Source organism: Strongylocentrotus purpuratus, unplaced genomic scaffold (assembly GCF_000002235.5).
Source record: "Strongylocentrotus purpuratus isolate Spur 01 unplaced genomic scaffold, Spur_5.0 spur5_scaffold_3, whole genome shotgun sequence".
NCBI classification, from domain to species: Eukaryota; Metazoa; Echinodermata; class Echinoidea; order Camarodonta; family Strongylocentrotidae; genus Strongylocentrotus; species Strongylocentrotus purpuratus.
The window spans coordinates 16908335-16931787 of record NW_022145609.1 but is presented as its reverse complement, the minus strand read 5'-3'; the positions used below and the strand labels follow the sequence as shown (position 1 = coordinate 16931787).

Here is a 23453-nt window from a genome sequence, read left to right as displayed (position 1 = left end):
GTCCGATTTGAACGACGGTTTTGGAGGGTCAATGAATATTCATGAGCAATGACGTAAAAAATACGCCAACTACTGTTTGTTGATTGGCCATCGACAAAATGTTTTATGTATTAGGTCATGCATAAAACATTTTTTGCATTCCCAGAATTCCCTACGATTTGAGCACGAAAATGGCGGTTGTATGAACTGCAACTTTCAAGTTATTCAATTACGAACAATGAAACATTTTTCTTTTAAGTGAATTTCTATTATAATAGAAGTTTGTCAAGTACATCTCAGTGAAGCAGAAAATCTTCAGGCGAACATTGGCATCGAAGTGATACCCTATGATATCAAGAAAAGTAAGTAAAGATCCATTTTGTGTGAAGGTCTCTGAAATGATTGTGATGTGTTCGTCATTGCAGTGAGCGGCTCTCCGCATTGTCACAACGTATTACCCGGTCAACCCCCTACCCCATCCTCTTTTCTTTCTTCTGACCAAAGAATATTAACTGATTGAATGAACTCTAATTTAAGTCATCGACGGTAGTATTTTCAGAAACAATCAGGATTTTACCGTAGGTCATTTCATTAGAGCACATCTCATAATTTTAAGTTCAGTTCATAGCTTGATTTCCGATAGTAATCGGTCGTAGATGTGGACCTATTGCAGTATTGGAGACTGCGCAAATGGCTCATTGCTAGTCCAAGCCGATGAGATCTCGTCGAGCGGTTTATGATCTTCAATCCGCCGGTTCTAGCCGGCTGTAACACTCCACCAAGAAGCGACTGCGTTTCCTGAGCTGGCGCGGCTATAACTTACAGTGTGTTACTGTAAAGCCTAGGGCTAGGCTAGTAGTAGTATTCATAGCATAGTCTGGCCTGAATTTTCTGTCTCTTTTGTTCGTTAGCCCTTGATTTGGGTAGGGTCGGCTCCTCTCTTCAGCCGACCCTACCCAAATCAGAGGCTAACGAACGAAAGAGACAGAAACATTCGGGCTAATTAAGCAAAGCCTAAGCAGAGCCCTAGGCCTAGGGCTAGATCTAGGCCTAGATCTAGGTCTAGTCTAGATCTAGCACTTAAATATAAACAGCATTTAACCCCGCATCTAGTATAGGCCTAGATCTAGGGCTAGATTCTAGGCCTAATGCATTCTAATAAAGAAAGACTAAATAAATGCCTGGTGTAGGTGGATTAAATAAATGATGTGGAAGTTATGGAGAGGGGGGGGGGGTGCACAATCATTCTGTGCCCCCCTTTTCAGATGTGGCATAGGTCTAGGGACGGGTCTAGATCTAGGTCTAGAGCCACCTACTAATAATACTAAAAATAGGCAATTAGATCTAGACTCTAGATCTATAGCTTGTGTTATGCCATAGCAAAGAATTCCATAGCCATGGGTCTAGTCTCGTTTTTGCTCCACTAGACTAGACTAGTCGTGCACATGTATCATTATTGTGATCCAGGTCCAGATTCAGCTTAGTTTGAATGTAGATCTAGATCTACTACTAGGCTAGATCTACCATCAACAACAAAAACAAAAGAAAAAAGGTGTCTCCCCCCCCCCCCCCCCCCTCTTTCCCTGATTTTGCTCTTACTCGTGTCATTGTGCCTCGTTTGAAATAATTAGTTTATTTTCAGGATTTTATGCCACCCCTTTTAGTTTTATGTTGGTGAGAATTCTGGATCCAACCCTACATATGATATGGATATTTCTTTCTTTATTAAAGGACATGAACAAAGTTATAAACTGATAACTAATGCATGCATTTGATATTAGCAGGAACCTTACTAAGTTTATGTTTTCTTTAAATTGTAGATCCTATGGAACAAAGAAGCAGATAATGATCACAGAAGTGCAACAAAGAGCACCAGGACCTGATCATCAAATGTTATGGTGTAGATCTAATCAAGAACAGGACACCTAAGTTGAACTCTGGCAAGGTATGTTTGTATGAAGTTCGAAAATATTCAGGCTGTATAATCTAAGCCCATGCGAACACCGCACTCGACTTGGACTATATACAAAGATTTGGGGAACTGTCATTTTGTGTTGCATTATATCTTGTAATTCTCATTTATTCTCTAGCTTTTTATTTAGGTGACAAACTATGGTGTTGCTACAGTTTATTCTCTCAGCATATTAAAAGACGTACTCAAAGGCATTTTTTCCTAAATATTACATTATATCTAACAAACTTTTGCTCACAAAAGTCTAGCAAATAATAACTTAAAATAAATTGGAAATTACTTTTAAAATAATAGGAAATACATCTAAACCTTTACTCTTCTTTTCAAAAAAGGCCCTATCAGATAGACATAAGTTTATCATTTTTTAATAAAATTAAAATGCAAGACCTAAACAAAGTGGGAAGGTACTAGATCTATTTTTGAAAATCCAATGTAATGCAGCAGTTTTAATCTTATTTGATTTCTCCTCTCTTTTGTTTTTATTATGCAGGTTGTCCCTTGCAGAAGGTTTGATACCCAGGCTTCTTTTGTACAAGTCCCTAGTACACCCTCATCTTGAGAACTGTTCCTGTGTCTGGGATCCCTACAACATCTCCGATGTCCAGGACGCTACTTCACAATGGGGACCACAAATGAACCAGCAGTTTGACTGAGATGATCAGCACCTTTAGTTGCCTACTATATCTACAACTACAAGGCACTCTGCAAGAAGACTGGGAATGGTGCACAAGATAGTCGATGGTCTCTCCGCTCTCCCTTGAAAATTTTCCCACTGCACTACTTATAGCTACTTGCGCCCTCTATATAGCAAACAATGCCTAATCGGTGCCTGTTGGTCCCCCATGATCCTCTTTTTCTTATATTAATTGAGAGCTGATTTGATGAGATAACCACCTGTAAGTGACCTTGCAGGGTGGTCTAATCCCCCAGACCAAACTAGTACAGACGGGCTTTAACAAATCACGAGCAGGAAGTACCATGACATGACCCTCCAGTTGTACCAAGCCAGAAGCGACATAGACAAGTTTGTATTTGCCCAACACTCTGTCCCAAAGTTAATGGAACTTACTTCCAGCAAATATAGTGCATGCTGACAGTCCAGAAAACTGCCAGGGACTACTTCTGAGGCATCTACTCTCCTTATCCCACTTATAAACAATCTATCTTCCTCACACCACTTGTAATCTTTAGTATTAATTCATCTTCGTGATAGGCTACAACGCCTTTTGAAGACTACCAGAAGAAGAAGAAGATATATCGAGGATCATGAAAGTAATCATTTGTTCTTTTAAATGCATGTACATGAAACATAGTTTTTTTATATTTAATCTTAAGTCAAGTTCTGACAAATATATTAGGGATGCTGAACTGGATAGTAAATTGAAGGGGGGGGGGGGGATAAAATGATGTAGTTCGATAGTAATACTGTAGTAATATAATTAATAACATTAATAATAATAACAATATTACAAATAGTAACAATAATGACAATGATCATGATAATAGCAGTAATAATAATGATAATACAGGTAGTAGTAAAAAAACAAAACAATAATGTCCAATGTAAGATAAAGTACTCATAAAACTCAGTATATACCTGTGCTTTACATAATAAAATAGCATGTTGATATTATTGATTTTTTTTTCTCAAAATCTACAGTAAACTTTTACAACTGAAAAATTTGAATTCAAGAGACAGCACCCCCCCCCCCTCCCCCCCTCCCCCATCCTTTTGTCATCCTTTTGTTGATGTCATGTTGGATTTAAAAAGATCTTTATAGAAACAAAATATGTTGATAAATGAGTTCATAGATGTTAATAAATTAGTTAATACTGCTTAATTCTGTTCTTTTCATTTTCTTATTTTGTGAAATATATGTGATGATGCTGGTGATTATGATGATGTAGGCACTCTGTAATGATAATGCTCTATGACTGAGGTGAGATGGGGGCTGATGCAGTCTTGTGTAGAATTGAGTATGGTGTTCGACCATTTGATGTTTGTTTATATCTGGCATCAGCGAGATAGATTTAACCATCGTTCCTAATGAGAGAGAAAGCGGAAAAGTAACAAGAGAGTGGGCAAGACTAATGTATAAATACAGTATAAAAAATGGTTTACAATAAAGATGAGGGGGGAGTTAAATAAAGAATAAGTCAATGCCAAAATGATGAAAGCATAGGTAATTGGGGTGTGGATGGGGGAGGGAGGTTAATAGAGCCTATGGAAATGTCAATATTGGAAGGGGTCCCTGTATTGAAAATGTTACTGTTGGGGGGGGGGGGCAAATTTCAAGAAAATCAGTGGCGACGAATGCAAAAATTTAAATTTCATTGGGGATGGGGCACAATATGAAGAACATTGAAGTCGAGGTGAGAATGATTCATTATTTGGACACTAAAAATATGAATATATCACGTGTTAAGTCGGCTAAATGATCAGTGCAGTTTTCTGATTTGAAAAATATTTAAGTTAATAAACGAACAAAAAAAAAAAAGGTAAAAAATGAATTGAGGTACCACAGTGAAATGGGGTCATTATTTTGCCTTTTAACTGAACTGAATTTTTTTAAATGTACTTTCCATCCTGGTTACAGTGAAGTTTGTGGCCCCAACTAAGTCAACCATTAAAGGGTTTATTACCCCCCCCCCCCCCCCCCCCCCCCCCCCCCCCCCCCCCCCCCCCCAAACACACACACCTCCCCAACTCTGCATGACCTTTAATTGTTCTACATTTATCCGGCCCAATTAAGGATTATGTCAATATAGTAACGCATGCGCATTGTCTTTTTTCCATTGCGATAATATGCTAATAAGTGGAAAAGAGCTCATGAATATTCCAAATTTTAATTTAAATATTTTGCGCGCTACGCGCAGTCCAAAATCCCCATTTCGCTGGTGCACTAAACATTTGTCGTCTTCATAGGCTAATACATGAAAAGTGGAAGCAGTGTGCACTTTTGACCCTCCAAAATCTCCCCATGGCTAGACGGATGCAGAAGCGGAGTTGAACCCCCCTGCTTCTGCTGCACGCTGACTAGATTACTGTGAAACTAGAAATGCAATCGTGTCAGAACGATGTGCGTGCAATGACGCCGTGTTTCTACGTGTCAAACGAAAGAGCTTCTCTCGGACTATCCAGATTTGCACGAAGTCTGTAGCTTCTGTGATATTGGAGATAGGTAGGGCGAAAGAAAGGCATCAACAGTGACCTTGATGGGATGGTACTATGCCTACGAAGTTTGAAAGAAATTGGGATAGGGGAAAGAACCTAGAAAGGGCTCGCAAGCACTGCGTGCACAAACCAATGGGATTTGGTGCATGTTTGACATTGCAATCAAGTTTGTTCTGGGGCCAAAAGCGTGAACCCGATATGCCCCATAGACAATGCGTGTAATGAATGGGCGGAAAACGTGCAGGATCTGTATTATGGCCGGAGTTAAATTGTTTTTTCTCTCTCTCTTTACGTCTCTTTATGGGCCGTATTTGGTATCATTAGAAAGAGAATTTCATGGTTGTTATTGTAAACCACTCTCTTTTTTTCTATGATAATCCTATCGAAACACGTGATGTAAAATAGATGTATAGGACAAAATGGCGTCTTAAATGGCCCCCTTGACCAATTTCAAAAATCCGGCCAAGAGGTGCCCTGCGTATTGGAACTCGGCATGTCACTGCAAATTTTCAAGGAAAAAAAAGGACGTTTAAGGGGCGAAAAGCAGTCTGAAAAAATGACGTCATAGCCGATACGTGTTAGATTCGGGCGGAAACTCGGCGGAATTCGTGTAGTGACCTTTGTTCAAATACGATTTACTCACAATTTTCTGTGTGAACATATAGTATACTTGGTATGATTCGAAAGGGCACTTCATTGCGGTCAGTTTGACACCATTGTTATCTGCGCGCAATGTATTGCACGCATTAAACGCGCTATTACGTAATGCATAGTAAATTCATCATTTTGGGCGATAACTTTGCGCTGACATATTCGAATTTTACCAAACTTGGCAAACAGTTGTCACGTATATGGATACATATATCCGCCAAGTTTCACTGATATAGGTATAAAGATCGCCATTTTAGAGCAAGTTGAAGTTATTTTCGAATTTTCTCGAAAATGGCAATTTTGGGGGGCATTTTTCTCAAATTTGGTCAGTGTTAGGGTATATAATTTTGTATATGGCTGGAAAGGGCATATCTTCAAGTATCTAAATCCAAAAAAGGGTACGGGTTTGCCAAGCCATTATGGAGATACGGCCACAGAGAGAAAGCCAATTCCCAGAACTTTAGAGGGCGCTATTTATGTTGTGCAAGGCCATTGGAGCGTGAAATTTGGCATGGCTATGTGCAATTATGAGATAAAGATAATGTGAGATTAAAACACAAAACGGAATTTATATGAGAAAGTTATGGCAGTTTTAGATTTTTAGGGGTCCATTTTTCAAGAATTTGAGAGATTTTTGACGGAGTCAGTTTCAGATTTGAATTTTGAGTACGAAGATGGCATTTTGAAGGTCAGGTCATACGTCGCAGATGAAAGAACATCTATTAGACTATCTAGAGGAATTTGTTAGAAGTTTGTAGGATCTAGGATAGTGGAGATAGGAAGGAAGACAGAAAGGCCTTAAAATGGACCAAAAACGGATAAAATGGCGCCTGGACGGTTATGCATGAGTGATTTCGAAAATCAAAGAATGTAGTGACCTTGATGAGATGTTAGAGACCATGCCTATGAAATTTGAAAGAAAAAGGACATGAGGAAAGCACCGAACCAGGAATAACAAACACTACGTGCAAAACGAATGCGATTTTCTGACGATAAGGAACAGGAAAAGGAGGAAAAGGAGAATATTAATGGGGCAGAATGTGAACGAAAACAAGGCAATGACGAAGGTCGTCATTGCAATGAGTGAACGTCTACCGTAATTTTTGGTAATATTAGAAGAATTTTACACTTTTTGGTAACCAAATTTATCTCTAGTTTGGATTATGAGTATGTTATCCAAAGTGTTATGAGGAGTGTTGGCTTTTTTGTAAAGTGTGTATTTTCGATCAAATGAATGTGATGAGTGCGTGAATAGGCGTTCACTGTGGCCCATGTATTGACTTTTGTGTAACCCTGAGATGCATGTGTTGGGCTTATTACTTTCTCACAGGTTTCACTGCAAACCGACGGACGATGGGGTGCGCCTGCGTAAAGTAAGCGACCATAATGATCATCATCAATTCATAATGCAAATTACTTGCATGATAATGATGATTTTGATGAGGGTCTGAGATTACAGTTGCTAACTTCATTGACGTGTGTGCTCGCCTGCAGTCGACGTCTGCACGTGCACCCCACTGTCGGTATGCACTTGCATTGTGCAGTGGTTCGCCGTGAAACCTGTGAGAAAGTGTACATTTTAATGTCTTTATATTGAGGAAAAATACTCCTAAAAAGAAAGGAAGATTATCACGAAACCATGAAATGATATGATTAAACAACCAATTTACATCAGGCATTGAGATGCTCGCACTTTAAAGGTAAAGACCAGTTTTGGAAACACCCCCTCTCTCAAAAAACAAAATGGAAGCTCTTATTACCAATCATGTGAAAGAATATGTTTTGACTAATCGTGATGATACAATATTTGCCCGGGAAACCGCCTACTAATTGATATATTTGGTAAATTATTATATACACACGTGTATATCCGGACCGGATAGATATTGCTAACGTGTCGCGTAGTCCCATATATGTCTTTCTGTGTACAGTGCTTGTAACTTTACCAAGACTGGGCCAAATTTCTTATCATTTTGATGATTCCAGAACCTTGCAGTACACACCAAATAATTATATGCTAGATGATCAACCTTTTCTGATCGATTCCACAATGTTTCTTTCACAATGCAATTGCATGACCAGAACTAGGCTACACCTTTAATAATGAAGGGTGACGTCAAGCAAGCCTGAGCAAACTGAAGATCACATTGTATTGCTATGGCATTGCCGTCCACTCATCATTCTTGTTAAAACTAGTGTAGGGATTTATTTTTGAACTTCTGAAACTCCCCCTCATATCCATGATTCATCCCTTTCATATTATAGGTCATCCCTCATTCACATTCACGCTTTCATCCACCATCCTTTCATCTGTCTATCTCTCTCTCTCTCTCATTGGTTTCAATGTTCACCTGATGCAGTCAAGCTTATAGTATAATTTACATATACTATGAATATTCAATATATACCCTTTGTTTATGTTTGAATATTCAAGAATACTTTGTGATGCTGATTTATACTTGTGTGGGACTATATGAATATTTATTGGTTTCTTCTACTTTGCATGGAATGTATGTGGAATGCTACATAAAATGCTGTAATGCTTTGCTACATTAAAACCTGGTCAGTTAGCCAGTAGTTATCAATCGTACAACATGTCTGCTGGGCTGCCTCTGTGTACTCAAGAGCGCTAGGAATTTGTTAGAACCGCAACCCTACACTAGCCTTAACTGCTTGAAGGGCTAGGTGATAATATACAAATGATGCATGCGCATGTTTCATTATCTATCCACACTTGAGTGGAGGCTGTGTGTATCTATCGCACAAAGCCGTTGCAACCAGATCCAGAAAGACTGAACTCGCAGATGTTACATTAGATCAAGAATTAACATTAAAGTTTGATCCAGTTTGGTCCCGATCTGGCTTGGTTGACCCTGGTCTTGTTGTGGTAGATAGGATTTCCTTGATCACTTTTTCTTTGTAGAGCTTCTCAGAAAGTTCAACACTCATTTCCATTTTTCTCTTCTGGCTGGTTCTAAGCTGTAGTTTTTTATGGAATGTTGAGACTGATCAGGGAATAATTTTACTCAAATTTTTTGATTAGCAATTTCAGCCGATGGATAAATATTTCAAATGAAATTCTGTACATTTCTATGGAAGAAAACTGCTACACAAAAGATATTTTGTATAGCAGTCATGCAAAAATGCATAGCAAATTGCGATGCGATACCAGGAAAATTATTCCCTGCTGATGTCCACTGACTGTCGTGATGTCACGACTTGCAAAACCAATGCAGACAAGGGCAGATATGCAGGTCGCTCAAATACAATGATTCATGTAAACACGGCTGCAGCTTGCGTTCTACGAAAATTCTCTCATTTTGTCCCGAGTGTGTTTACAGCCAATGGAGCATTGTGATTCCAACAGTTGAGATCTGCAAACACCTTCTTATTCGATTTTTTGCCAAAAGTTATCTTTCATGGGATTGAGCTTTGAGACATATACAGACATGCCAACTGTTCAGATTAAAGAGGAACATTCCTCTTTTTGGGAGAAGATAATTATCATTTTAATGCAGGTGTTCCTCTTCCTGTACAAATTTGTCTGTAGTATTGAATAGGAGAGTTAGGATTGTTCCTCTTTTTTTTTTAAATAGCATAATTTGTACAGATTTCTGATTTTCAAATGTTGGCATGTATGCATATATCTGGAAAGAGGCCACAGAACAACAGTCACTACCTTTGATCTCATACCTGACAGGGCTTGAGTACTCATCCTCCTTTTCGAGGCGATTCTTTGTTAAGTGGTCTCTCTCGGTGACGAATTTTGTTCCATCTTCATCCTCATCAACTTTAAAGTCAGTTGCTTTCAGCTCACAGAGATTCTCCCTTCCTCGATTACAGAAATACAAAATGGTGTCAAAAAACACTTAATTCAGGAGTCCAGAAGCTGTCGTGTAAACCAAATCTCTGCTCGCCAAAATTTTGTCCATATCATCTGGCAATATTGGTGATTTGTGTTGAGTGTTTCTCTTTCTTCAAAACGACCGTCCACCCTTCAAAGATATTATTGCTCTCCTGAAATTCATTCTTATCAGATAAATCCCAGTTCTTTTCAGCTTTGAAATGTTGAGGAAGGGCATACAGTATCTAATTGATTGCATTGTTTTCTTGGTGAAACGATCAAGTTTTGTCCCATCTTCACTGTCTGGTTTCCTCAGCGAAGAATAAAATTTCATTAAAATTTCATCCAGCGCTTTCTTTGTGTAGGTCACAACAGCGAGAGATGCTCCCGTAAATTCATAGATCTATAAATGATCTCTATGTGCAAACAAGAGACTCCAATGATCTACCCCAGAATCCTCTTACCGGCACCAGAGTTGCCTAGGCCAATGATGACCGAGAAGATTGCGCAAGGCACCGCGCCGATCTGGCAGGAAGGTGCTGATTGCGGCGAGGGGTTTCGTGGATCTGAGATTAAGGAAAAAGGAGGAAAAGAAAAGAAAATATTATCAAAAACTAGAAATTTATGAATAGTACGAATTAAAAAGAAAAAAAAAATGAAAGGCATAAATATTCTCAAAAAGAATGAAAACCCTGATAACACCAAAAAAGAAGAACAACAACAACATTGTAATTTTCTATATTTATAATCTTTCCAGATCTCTGAATGAAGCTTTACCCAATGAGAAAGGAAAATGTGCGGTATTTGTTGTGTATTATCAACCTCACCACAGGCCAGTACATCACTGCACTCTAAGGTACGTCATTTGTTAAGAGTATTAAAAAATGCTCCTTGAATCATGCACAGGGCAGTATATCTTTTCAAAATGAACAAATCTTTGATTATTATTTTGGTAAAAATATGTTCAGCATTATTTTCATGTGCAAAAGAAATTCACTAACCTTTTTACAAGTTGGCTAAGCTAACCTGTACATTATTTCAGCTAAATATTAGTATAAAAAAACAAAAAAACCTCTCACTCCAAGATATGTCTGTACTAAAACGGGAAGTCCTGCATGTCCATCATGCAGTTCATCATTAGTTCAGGTTTTCAATAACAGTGTTCCCACTTGCAATTTTGTGTTCAGGTACACAGATTTATGGCATTTATTTTCTCTCTAATTGATCATACCATTATAGATACAATTAAGTTTGTAAACAAACAATTCTGGAAAATGTTGCAGCACCTGGAAAATGTGGAGAAAATATTCTGTTATAAGCTTTTTCATTTAAATCAACAGCTACATTTCTTTTGTTGCTTTATTACAGCATTTGCAGTATTTTTTTCTTCTATTTTCGTTATGTTAGGAAGAAAAAAAAAAAGGATCTGGTTATGCCCTTTAATGCTGACTTTAAATCTCCATTTTGTTTTAGCAGCTGCTGTCCAATTTAAAGAAGAGAGGACCCGATTTATCAGGAGCAATAGAAAATAGAGTGCTTTGTCTTCAGCCTGTGCACAAACCAAGATGTAGTAACTCACCGGTAGATCAACCTCTCTGTGATGATGGTGATGTTGAGAGACAAAGTTGTAAAGGACATTTGGAGCTGAACTCATTGGAGCATAATGAACATGATAAAGCTAAGGGTTGGACTACTGAAGGAAAGGAGAAGGAAAATGACTTGATAGAAATAAAGAAGAATGGTGCAACAGTTCAGGATGGTAGTGTTGAAGGAGGGAGCAAGGCTTCTGTGGAACCAGCATATTTGGAGGAAGAAGCTACTCGTACAAGTGATGGACAGAGGAAGTCGTGCTCGGATTGTGGATGCGACTCGGTGTACGGCTCTTTCTTCGGACAGGTGCTCCATCTCCGTGGCGACCCGACACCCCAACCTGTTGAAGATGAGCAGGGGAATATCTTGTTGTGGAATGGGGAGGTCTTTGATGGAATTGAGGTATGAATGATTGCATGAAAATTAATTTAACCAAAATGTAATCAAAATGTAATCAAAATGTAATCAGTTCCTGGTTAAAGATAAACTTGAGTTCTGGTAATGCGATTGCATTGTGAAAGAAACGGTGTGGAATGGATCAGAAAAGTTGATCATATAGCATGTTAGTAATGGTGTGTAATGCAAGGTTCTGGAGTCATCAAAATCATCATAAATTTGGCAGAGTCTTGGTAAAGTAACAATCACTTACACAGAAAGATGTATATGGGACCACACACATGGTGTCGGGGCTAGTACTACCCTGATTTCCTTATCTTTCTTTCTATGCCCATTATTCAGCCAGTATACATTTTCTTCCAAAATTGTTTGGCACATGACATTTATTTGTAATCTTGAACATTCAGTGTAAGTTTCGTTAGATTCTGTGAGAATTCATTTTCTTTTTTTACCAGAACTCAAGTTTATCTTTAAGTTGCTGTACATATCGTTGGTAACCAGACCAGGACACCATAAAAAGCAATACTATAGGCGTTGTAGAAAACAATTCTTATATTACAACCCAGTACTTATAGACTCATCTAATGTGAAATATAGAACAGAAAGAAGAGGAGACATAAAATCACCATAGTTAGAATTAAAAGATGCACCAAATCAAAGATGTTTTATATTAGAAATGACATTTGTCCATGAATAATGTGCCGAAATGTAGGATTTTTCTCTGTTATCAACAACTAAATGGTGTGTGGTGTTCTTGTGTTTTATGTGCAGGTTCAGGGCCAGAATGACACCTTGGTTCTGTCTGAGCTCTTACATGATGCAAAGAATGCTGATGACATTGTCAAGGTGATGGGAGCCATTAGAGGACCATGGAGCTTTATCTACTGGCAGGTAGGTCACCTCTCTATAGAATGGTGATGATGATGGTGATGATGATGATGATGACGATAATAATAATAATAATACATAACATTTATTAGGCGCTTAATACGGGTGCTTCTAAGCGCACCATTGTCTGACTGATAATTAACAACCAAAACTTATAATAAACAACCAAAACTTATAATAAACACACAAAATATAAATCTGTTCTTTATTTAATAAATCATGCATATATAATAATAAAAATTAAAATGAGATCAAACATACATGTAAGGTCAAACATAACATCAAACATGATAATAGTATGGCACATGTATTGGTAAATTGTTATATGCCCTGTATACTTCATTAAATGTAATAAGTCCCTAGGGGTGGCATTCTGAACACAAATTTTATCTATAAAATAATCTATTTTATCTTTATAAAATAATCAGTGTTCTGAGACCACTTTTTATCTCAGATATTGTGTATTATTTTATCCCAATCTCTTCTCGCGCGCCCATTACTGTACGATTCTTCTTCTTCTCTTCTTCTTCTTCTGATAAAGTCTGCCTCCTTTAAATTGACTGAAGATTCTTGCAAACTGTGTGCGTGTGTGTGTGTGTGAACCGCAATTCACATCCATTCGATTGCTATATTTACATTATAATACAGTTTATTTACAAATATTTACAAGCTCATGTATACGATTGGCAGGCTTGAACGCTAACACCCATCGTATGATAATGTATTTCAAATAAAAGTTAATGAAAATAGGGAAGGAATTATAATCTCTTGGACGTATGGTAAATATGACATCTTTGGACAAGTGTGCTTGTAGAATGATCGAGTTTCATTTCAAAATTTTTGCCAACTTATATCATATTTTAGATGATGCTTTTAATAGTGTTAAAAAGCCACTGTAACTACCCCAGTTATTTTCAATAAATTCCTAGCGAAAGCGCATTTGTGCTTTGAGGCATGCAGTAAGCAATTTAGCACTTTTGTTGTTGTAAGGTAACTTATCAAAACGGTAGTTTCAATAGTGAATAAAAGTCTAACTTCGTATATGAGAATTGTAATAATTCTTAATCTTCCCTTTTGAGTAAACAAGATATTTTTATAGTGTTCTTTAGAACTTTACTTTCTTCTTTCTTGATTTTGTTTTATCTTGTTTTATCTTTTGCTCATGTTTTTTTGACTTAGTCATGTATGGGTTACTGTACAGTGTATGTATTTGCTTAAAGGGATTGGGTAACTTTGTCTCAGATTCTGAAACAAAATCCTGGATTCAGCTCATGCTGCAATGATAATTATAAACCTTTAGGTCAATCAGGAACCCCATGACTTTTACAAGCTGATCGCTCGTCTGATTATCAAGATATTTATGATTGGAAATCGAAATTCAAAAACTTGTTTTCATAATACTGCAGTCTATTGGGGAAAATGAGTATGGTAAGATTTCTACTTTTTTTGAAGCGCAATTTTTTAAAAGCTTCAATATTACACCATATCACAGACACTGGTAACACGTAGGGCCATGTATCTCAGATTTAACATTGTTAAACAATGCCTTTAAATGGGAACAACTTGTTTTTATTAATTTGATGTTAATCATTGAAAGGAATATTTTTGTCATAGGGATTCGATGAAAGAGATAGATTTACAATGTAACATGCAGCGTTACAGTGTTACATCCTGTATCAAGGTTTTAAGGTTTCTTAATTTTTTCCACATAATATAACATAATCAAATGAATGTGCAATATATACAAATTCAATAACATAATATTAACCAAAGATACGACAAATGATTATACAATTATTCAAATAAATCATTTAATGGTACCCTTTACCCTTTACAAATCTGAGCAGTACTTCTTTTTCTTATTCATCAAATCTCTCTCTCTCTCTCTCTCTCTCTCTCTCTATCCTTGTATTAAAATAGGAGAAGAACTCGCGTGTCTGGTTTGGCCGTGACTTCTTTGGAAGACGCAGCCTCCTGTGGCTCGGGGAGGAGCAGTCTGGTGCGAAGACTCTGACCTTTGCCCTTTCGTCTGTCGCCCACAAGACAGAGCCCAAGACAGAGCCCAAGACAGAGCCCTGTGGTATCCCAGTGGTATGTAATATGTCAAGGTAATTGACCCGATGATGGATGAATGGGTGAATGGATGACTTGATGGATTCATAGGGCACACACTTTAGGGGGGATTAAAGGATTGAGATTAAAGCCCAGACCAATTACCAATGATAATTTGTAAATGGTAAGAAGACATCACATCATCTATTTAAAAACATTATTATCAACACATATTTATTTGCATTTATTTCATATAACAAAGCGTGAAAGGGAAACATAATTTTGAATTAATTCCTCCTCACAATGAGTCTTGTCACAAGTCACTTTTACCTTTATTTAGAAGGCAATTTATCACCAGTTATGCGGCAAATTTCACCCTTGTTGACCCGTCATTTAGAGGGATGCGGAAAATGAGGTTTTAATCTGCTTTTGTGCAATACCGAAAGGGAAAATATTTGTTATTCCTTAATATTTATATTATACTTTCATTCATCTTTCCATTGTTGTAGTTTCATTGGATAGGGTCTTTAAAAAGTCACCTACACGTACACATCGTGTTGCCTTCAAACATGTGATCAATATGCATTCTTGTTCATAGCTCTAGAGATGAAATACTATGGTGCATGGATGCTTTTCAAATGAAGGTAGCATGCATGTCACCTCATTATTTACATGTTTGTTACATGGAACATGAATGTCATCAAGATATCTACATGTAGGAATGTTGCATAAACATTCATGCAAAACTGAAAGGGAACTTTTTTTTTATTCCATTATATTTGTATTCATTGTTATTGTATGCATTGTTAATCATAGAGAGATAATACTAAGGTGCATGGATGCTATTCAAATGAAGGTAGTATGCAGGTCACAACATTATTTACATGTTGGTTACATGGAACATGACTGTCATCAAGATATCAAGGAATGTTGTATAAATATTGATGCAAAATTTAAAAGGGAACTTTTTTATTCCATTATATTTGTATTCAAAGTTCATTAAGATTTAAATCGGTTCCCCGATTTTATTTTATTTTTCCTGGTTTTTTTCTCGATTTTTTTTAATTTAATTTTTTACCAGATTTTTTTTTCTTCCCTATTTTATCCTGATTTTCCCGATTCCCCCTTATTTTCTATATTCTTCCCTATTTTGCCCTATTTTTCCCCCAATTTTCTTACTCGAAAGGGGGGAATGTTGTTAGATGCCATTTTTTCCCCACGAATCCTCTTCTCCTTTTTTTACTCACGGGGGGCGTGGTTGAGGGGAAAACAAAAAACCTATTTTTTTTTTAGTGCTCACTATCACCCCTGAATATCGATGAAAGAGTGCAACATTTAGGTTTTCTGCATACATGACTGAAAACCCAAATGATGAATTCTTTCATCAATATTTGTCTTCAAACACACTTTTTTTTTGGGGGGGGGGATCTTTGCAGAAGTATCTTAGATGACATCCTCTTTCACATTATGATAAAATTTAAGTGAAATTTAGACATCAAATTTGTGGGGCTCCCAAAACTTTTAGAGGGGCTTTAAACTTGAAGTCACCTACACATTGATGTACACGTGCAGTATGTGCAGAATGTGACCCAGTTATCTTCAAAGGTGTTATCAATGTGCATTGTCAGTCATGGAGAGGTGAATTGATAAAGTGCATGTACGCTATTCAAGTGGTTAAACACTTACCCAGAGACACAAAGGTCATGAGCTGGGGGAGGGGGAGGGGGGGGGGGGGGGGGGGGGGGGGGGGGAGGGCTCCCAGGGTTCCCAGGCCTCAGCCTGCAACCAAGTATTTTCAATTTTAAATCTGAAAACACAGTGCATGTAGTTGAAGTAACCTGTGCGGTTACTCCTAAAAAACTATAGCAACGATGAACCCCCTTGTCCAATAAACATCTCATTGATCGGTGGGTAATTCAGCTCGGTCAGGCCTGGACTGAATGTCAAACTCCTGTTGACATTATTAAAATGACAAGAACACAATGGACCTGTTAGTGTCTGCCACTTCAACAAGGTGATGTCACTTCATAAACAGCCAGACAGATATGTGACCTTAACCACCACCACCACCGGCCCAGGCACAGAGGGGGTGTTCACACATGACCCCTGATATCAATTAGGAGCTCACTCGTTCCTGGGTAATCCGGACTGAAATTGGACTTGACAGCACGAAATGGAGCCAAAATTTTCAAATTTGAGAGCTTAATACATTTCTCTTTTACATCTAAGGCTACATGAGAAAGCTAGATCTTTATTTTCTTTTTTTTTTTTGTTGTTGCTAGTTCAGTTTTAAATAAAAGATAGATTTATAAATCTTTGTTCTTACTCGTTATTTTACATCTATAGCAACTTTTCCTTTAAGTTAAGTTGTTTTGAAATTCCCTTTGTGATAAAGTGAATGACCGATACATGAAATGTTGTTGGTTTGGTTCTGCTGTTGTTGTTGTTTTACTTTTGCCCTCTTTTTTTACCAACTCGTGAACAAACTACGGGAGTTTTAAGTACAGAAGTTGATTTTTTTTTGTCCTGCAAAAACTTGGCAGCAAAATAGTGCCTTGGGAATGAGTTGGGTTCTTTCTTTTTGCACTGGGGTTAATGTGTAGAATGTGATAAGAAAGAAGGAAAAATGTTGTTATGAGTGAGAAAAAGAAGAAAGAAAAGAAAAATCAATTCAGAATCTCCAATCATGATTTATATGAAGAATGAAAACTGCTAAGGACAAAAGTAAGCTGACTTATGGAACTCCCTTGATTTTTTCGTTCATAGGATAGGAAGATTAGATTATGAAAAACAGACAATGTAAAGGTGATAAGAACGAGACAGTATTTGAGGTCGAATAAGAAAATAGAATGGACATAGTGCATTACCCATTACAACGAAATGAAAGGTAGATATCATAGAGGTGAAGGAAAAGAAAAGAAAAGGAAGAAGAAAAGAAATGTTCAATTAAATGAAGAATGTTTCAGAGGCATTAGGAGATTTGTAAACAAGTAGAAGCACCTGTTGGTGTGCCAAGAGAGTCAGGGGTTTGGTGGATGTAGGTTAACTCCCTAGGCACTAGATCATGAACCAGCTACTGGGGGCCACGTTGGGCTAATGTCATGTCACCCCCTTTTTACTCCAAAGAAAGAGAGATAGAGAGAGAGAGAGGCTTTTACAACACCTCCAGAATTCAGTCAAAGAAACAACTTATTTAGCTTCTTCTGCTTCTTCTTTTTCTTCTTCTTCTTCGTCTTCTTCTTCTTCTTTTCGTCATCTTCTTCTTCGTCATCTTCTTCTTCGTCATCTTTTTCTCCATCTTTGTTGTCTTCTTCTTCATCATCTTCTCTCTTCTTCTTCTTTTTCTTCTTCTTCTTCTTCTTCTTTTTCTTCTTCTTTCTCCCTTTTTCTTCTTCATCTTCTCCTCCTTCCCTCTTCTTCTTTTTCTTCTCTCTTCCTCTGTTTCACCTGTCTGAAATCTGATTTGTCATGATTATAATCTCATTTTGAGAAGTTGTAGTTGTGTGGAACCACTTTAATGGTGAAGTGTACTTCAGCAGTTGGGCCATTTCTATAAAAGGAACTTGTAGTGGTTGGATAAAAAGGTTCTTATATCATCAAAATGACAGCTGAGGCAAATGAGGAAAACAAATTTTAGGCAATGTGATGTAATTTTGTACATTTATATCTTCGTCTTCTTCTTCTTGTTCTTCTTCTTCTCAACCCCTCTTATTCTTCTTCTTGTTCTTCTTCCCCTTCTTCATTTTCTCCTTTTTTTCTTCTTTTTTTCTTCTTCTCATTCTTCTTCTTCTTCTTCTTCTTCTTCTTCTTCTTCCTCTTCCTCTTCCTCTTCCTCTTCTCTTCCTCTTCCTCCTCTCTCCTCTTCCTCTTTCTCTTCTCTCCTCTTTCTCTTCCTCTTTCTTCTTCTTCTTCCTCTTCTTCTTCTCTTCTTGTCTTCTCCTTTTTCTTCTTTTTCTTCTTTTCTTCTTTCTTCTTTTTTTTTCTTCTTTTTTTCTTCTCCTTCCCTTCTTCTTAGCCAACAACCTAATTATTTGGCATACGTTCTGTACTTTCATGTACTTAACTTGAATACATGTACATGTAGGTCTAAAGTCTTCATGGGTACTACTCGAACACATGTACATTACCTTGGGCAAATGATTACTGGAATCATTCGTGGAATGTAACTGTAGTACACAGTAGAAGTTAGAACAAATGTATTGTGCATGAAAAACATGTCATGGCAATATATACTGAAAGCTATCACGTACATTACATGATCTTCAAGAGTATTTAGGGGATATGTGCATGTGAACTTGGCCAATGTGTTCTAGTTTTGATGTCCAGTCATTCATGTGATTGCGCCATCACGCTGCACCGCCAGTGGCTTGACCTTATTTTAGAAGAGGTTGAATGAATGGATGGATGGATGCTGACTGGTAAAGCGACAGTGAGGGTGAGAGTGTGAGTGAGTGAGTGAGTGGGTGGGTGAGTGAGTGAGTGAATGAGTGAGTGAGTGAGAGTGTGTGTGTCTGTGTGTGTGAGAGAGAGAGAGAGAGAATGGGAAGATAAAGACAGAGAATGAGAGAGAGAGAGAGAGAGAGAGAGAGATGAGAAGATAAAGAGAGAGAGAGAGAGAGAATGAGAAGACAGAGAGAGAAATGGGAAGATAAAGAGAGAGAGAGAGGAGAGAGATGAGAAGATAGAGAGAGAGAGAATGAGAAGACAGAGAGAGAGAAATGGGAAGAAAAGAGAGAGAGAGAGAGAGAGAGAGAGAAAGAGATTGAGAAGATAAGGAGATGGGAAGATTAAGAGAGAGAGAGAGGGTAGGGATTAGGAGATGATGAGAGAATTTATGAGAGCAGGAATGTGGATGAGAGAAGGAGGGAGAGAGAAGCAAGTAGATTATTTTAAAACATTCAAAGGAGCCTTCTTTTTACTTTGCTAAAAGAGCCAAAAGCTTTAAACCCAAGAATGAAGGAAACCAAGTGGTCATTACAGAACCTGTTTAGAGAACTATAGATTGAACAGTGCCATACAACATTTATACAATCATACCAAGAAATAATTTGTATTATTTTTGAAATATCAAGAAGGTAAACTATTTCTACCGATGATAACCCAACCATCCCCCCCCCCCCTCCACCTCTCAAACTTATTTAAAAGCCAGTCACAATTGTCAAAGACGAGCCATTTAACATAGATGTCAATCTTTCAAACTGACACTTGAATGACAACGGTTTACTTCTGATAAGGACTTCATAGCATTGTTCCGCCGACCCATCTGTTGATACAAGCTATCGCAAGCGAACACAATGAGCATCGTTGCAACGTTCGACAAGTGCTATTGAATTTGAGATATGACTTGGTATTTGTGATGAGTCACCGCCTTTGATACGGTGTGCAAAGTCTGCAGAGTGTAACAAACTTAGCGTCATTGAGAAGCACATTCGTGACATTCTTGGAATATTCCTTTATCTGGGAGGGGCGCCCTCTTGTGAGGACAAAGTGTCATGGAATCCCCATGGTACATGTGCTACTGATAGCAATCTATTAAACGGATCAGCATGAATTATTTCTTGAATAAATCTTAAGAATCATCTTTGCACTTTGATATTTATGCACAGCATTCACTCACTTGAAGAAGCATCAATCAAGCCGTTCAGAGGGGGGGGGGGGGGGGGGGGCTTGGGAACTTAAGTCCCTCCCCTCTAAAAAAAAATACTGTCCACCTGCACACAATAGTTCAGTGCAAATTCCAGGAGGGAAATCCCCTAGAACAAACTGATGCGTTTGCAAAACAAGGCTCTATGTACTTTTCTGGCACTATCAAATTACATATTTGGGTTCATGGAATTAGTCATTATTAGGTCGGATACAATAGGATAATCAAATTGTCAAAGTCGCCATGAAGGAGAGATGGGATTTATTTGAACTAGTGAAGAAAATTACTCCCAGACAATCACATAATATAGGTTTAATGTGGCTAATTTTCTCAGGCGCCTTTGATTGGGGAATATTCATGTATCAAGTCCTTGAGTGGGATTTTTCCTTTGTGCTCTTTTATTGTCTATTAAGTTGATCTTGGTTATTGTATTTCCAGTTAATGGTTGCACGTCATATGCTCCAGTAACAGTTGTCCTGCAGTGAATACACTATAAAACACATTCCCTGACAATGAAAAATAACATCAATTATTGTGTTAAAAGAGGAATTTCCCTCATTTGCAGTTCTTCCTTTGGAGAGACACATAAGTAACTTAATTACTACCTATTCTCCAAAGATCTGTTTCAAAACTTTCATTTGGTCTTTATTCCTATCTGTTATCTTGATGTTTTCTTCCTTTAAAGGCATTGTTTAACAATGTTTCTAGTTTTACAAATCTGAGATGCATGGCCCTACCTGTTATTAGTGTCTGTGATATAGCCCTAACAAAAATTGCGCCTCAATATGATCATGAAATGCTTCAAGAAATTAAAAATCTTTAAATGACCGGTTTTACCATACTCATTTTCCCCAATAGATTGTAGTGTTATTACAAACTTTTCAAAACCGTTTGGCCAACGTTTTTTAAATATTTCTAATTCCAATCATAAATATCTTCATAATCAGACAGGCGATCGGCTCTAAAAATTAGGGGATCATGACTGAACTTAAGGTTTTTAATTATGATTGCAGCGTAAGGTTTATAATTATGATTGCAGCATAAGCTAAATCCAGGATATTGTTTAGAATCTGAGGCAAAGATACCCAGTTCCTTTATCAACTTTAGAAGGTTGAAACACAGTTGTACATTAACCCTTATACGTCATAAATTGTATTAAACAAACAGGAAATTAACCAATTAAAATTCCTTTGATTTCTTGAAAAGGTCAGATTTTCATTTTTTTTCTCACCATTTTTGTCTTCATATTTTTGTTTGTATTGAAAATAAAACTCAACTGCATATCATATTTACAATATTATCATATCAATAAATAAGATTTTCATTTTTATTACAGAGTATGCACATCAAATTTTAAAGCAACAGTTAAAAAATGCTGTCCATTGATTTTAGGTCCAAGTCCTGCATCATGACCAAACAATAAAACCAGGTCACCTTGTGAACCCATGTTAACATAGAACCACCCGAGTTCACCTCGGTTATGTAAAGTAAAAATAAGAGTCATGAAAAATCATGGAAAGTTGCATGATAGGGCAAGGTTAGTGGTCTGTGTCATCAGGGAATAAAAAACTCACTTCTCCCTAGCACAATTAGGTAGTGAGGGGGCGCCATGCAAATTGAATCGGCACTCCATTAATCATGTGTCACCTGCCATACTATGTTTAAATGTAACGAGGGTTTTATACCTGATTTGCAAAGTGGGGAGAGTGAGTGAGCAAGAGTTCAAAGCATTGACATAGTTAATGGGGGGGGGGGGGTGAGAGAGAGAGAGAGAGAGAGAAAAAAAAAGTGAGAGTGAGAGAGAGAGAAGGTGAGAGAAAGAGGGAGAGAGAGAAAGAGAGAATATGAGAGTGAGAGAGATAGAAAAAGAGAAAGAGAGGAGAAAGAAGGTGAGATATATAAATGTTACAAGGGTTTTATACCTGATTTGCAAGGTGGGGAGAGTGAGTGAGCAAGAGTTCAAAGCATTGACATAGTTAATGGGGGGGGGGGGTGAGAGAGAGAGAGAGAGAGAGAGAGAGAGAAAAAAAAAAGTGAGAGTGAGAGAGAGAGAAGGTGAGAGAAAGAGGGAGAGAGAGAAAGAGAGAATATGAGAGTGAGAGAGATAGAAAAAGAGAAAGAGAGGAGAAAGAAGGTGAGATATATAATGTTACAAGGGTTTTATACCTGATTTGCAAGGTGGGGAGAGTGAGCAAGAGTTCAAAGCATTGACATAGTTAATGGGGAGGGGGGGGGGGGTGAGAGAGAGAGAGAGAGAGAGAGAGAGAGAGAAAAAAAAGTGAGAGTGAGAGAGAGAAGGTGAGAGAAAGAGGGAGAGAGAGAAAGAGAGAATATGAGAGTGAGAGAGATAGAAAAAAGAGAAAGAGAGGAGAAAGAAGGTGAGACATATAAATGTTACAAGGGTTTTATACCTGATTTGCAAGGTGGGGAGAGTGAGCAAGAGTTCAAAGCATTGACATAGTTAATTGGGGGGGGGGGGGTGAGAGAGAGAGAGAAAAGGTGAGAGTGAGAGAGAGAGAGAAAAGAGAATATGAGAGTGAGAGAGAGAGAAAAAGAGAAAGAGAGAAGAAAGAAGGTGAGATATATAAATGTTACAAGGGTTTTATACCTGATTTGCAAGGTGGGGAGAGTGAGCAAGAGTTCAAATTATTGACATCTAGGGGAGAGAGAGAAAGAGAGCGTTCAATGCATTGACATACGGTAGATATATGGGTGGGGGGGGGGGAGAGAGAAAAGCAGAGCGAGAGAAAGAGAGAGAGAGAGAGTGAGAGTGAAAAAAGGGGGGGGGTCCAAGAGAATAGAGAGCAGAGATTCACATACATGTAAGGATAAGATTGGGGAGGATAAAGTTTAGACAGAGAGACATACGTGTATCAGAAAGAAATCAAAGAGCATGGGATGGAAAGAAACATTCTGAAAGAGTTGGGGGGGGGGGGAGGAAAATAGATAAAGAAAAAGCGATGGATAGCATTGTTGAGCATCATAAGAACACCCAGGGCGGTCCCCAAAGTGATCACTAATTTGTAAGGAATTGTGACAGCCCTCAAACTTCCAATTATCACGCTGAGCTTTCATCGGTATTAAAAAGAAGACTCCACCTGTCAGCTTGTCAGTAGCTATTACAGATCAGGACTGTGCCAGAACAAAACAAAAGAGGGCTCACCTAGTCAAACCACATGATCATCAAGGATGTGGTGACTGTGATTTAATCAGAGTAGCTTTCTAACACCTCCACAAATCTGAAACCCAAACAAAACCGGTC

At 37.8% G+C, this 23453-nt stretch overlaps 1 protein-coding gene and 1 long non-coding RNA gene across 2 annotated transcripts in view; both read left to right on the top strand.

Annotated features, from left to right (window-relative positions):
* Positions 1–291: 291 nt before the first annotated feature.
* LOC115928912 lies at positions 292–3365 on the top strand. Its single transcript, XR_004066283.1, has 3 exons — positions 292–341; positions 1800–1924; positions 2442–3365. It is a non-coding gene; the product is annotated as an uncharacterized LOC115928912 (long non-coding RNA).
* Positions 3366–6855: 3490 nt separating this feature from the next.
* Positions 6856–23453, top strand: part of LOC591452 (asparagine synthetase domain-containing protein 1-like) — a 41229-nt gene continuing 24631 nt past the window's right edge. Inside the window, exons 1-5 of the mRNA XM_011665587.2 lie at positions 6856–6883; positions 10379–10477; positions 11098–11613; positions 12379–12498; positions 14416–14586. Of these exons, the coding sequence (XP_011663889.2) occupies positions 10415–10477; positions 11098–11613; positions 12379–12498; positions 14416–14586 (870 nt within the window). The 5' untranslated portion in view covers positions 6856–6883; positions 10379–10414. The remainder of the gene's footprint in view (positions 6884–10378; positions 10478–11097; positions 11614–12378; positions 12499–14415; positions 14587–23453) is intronic.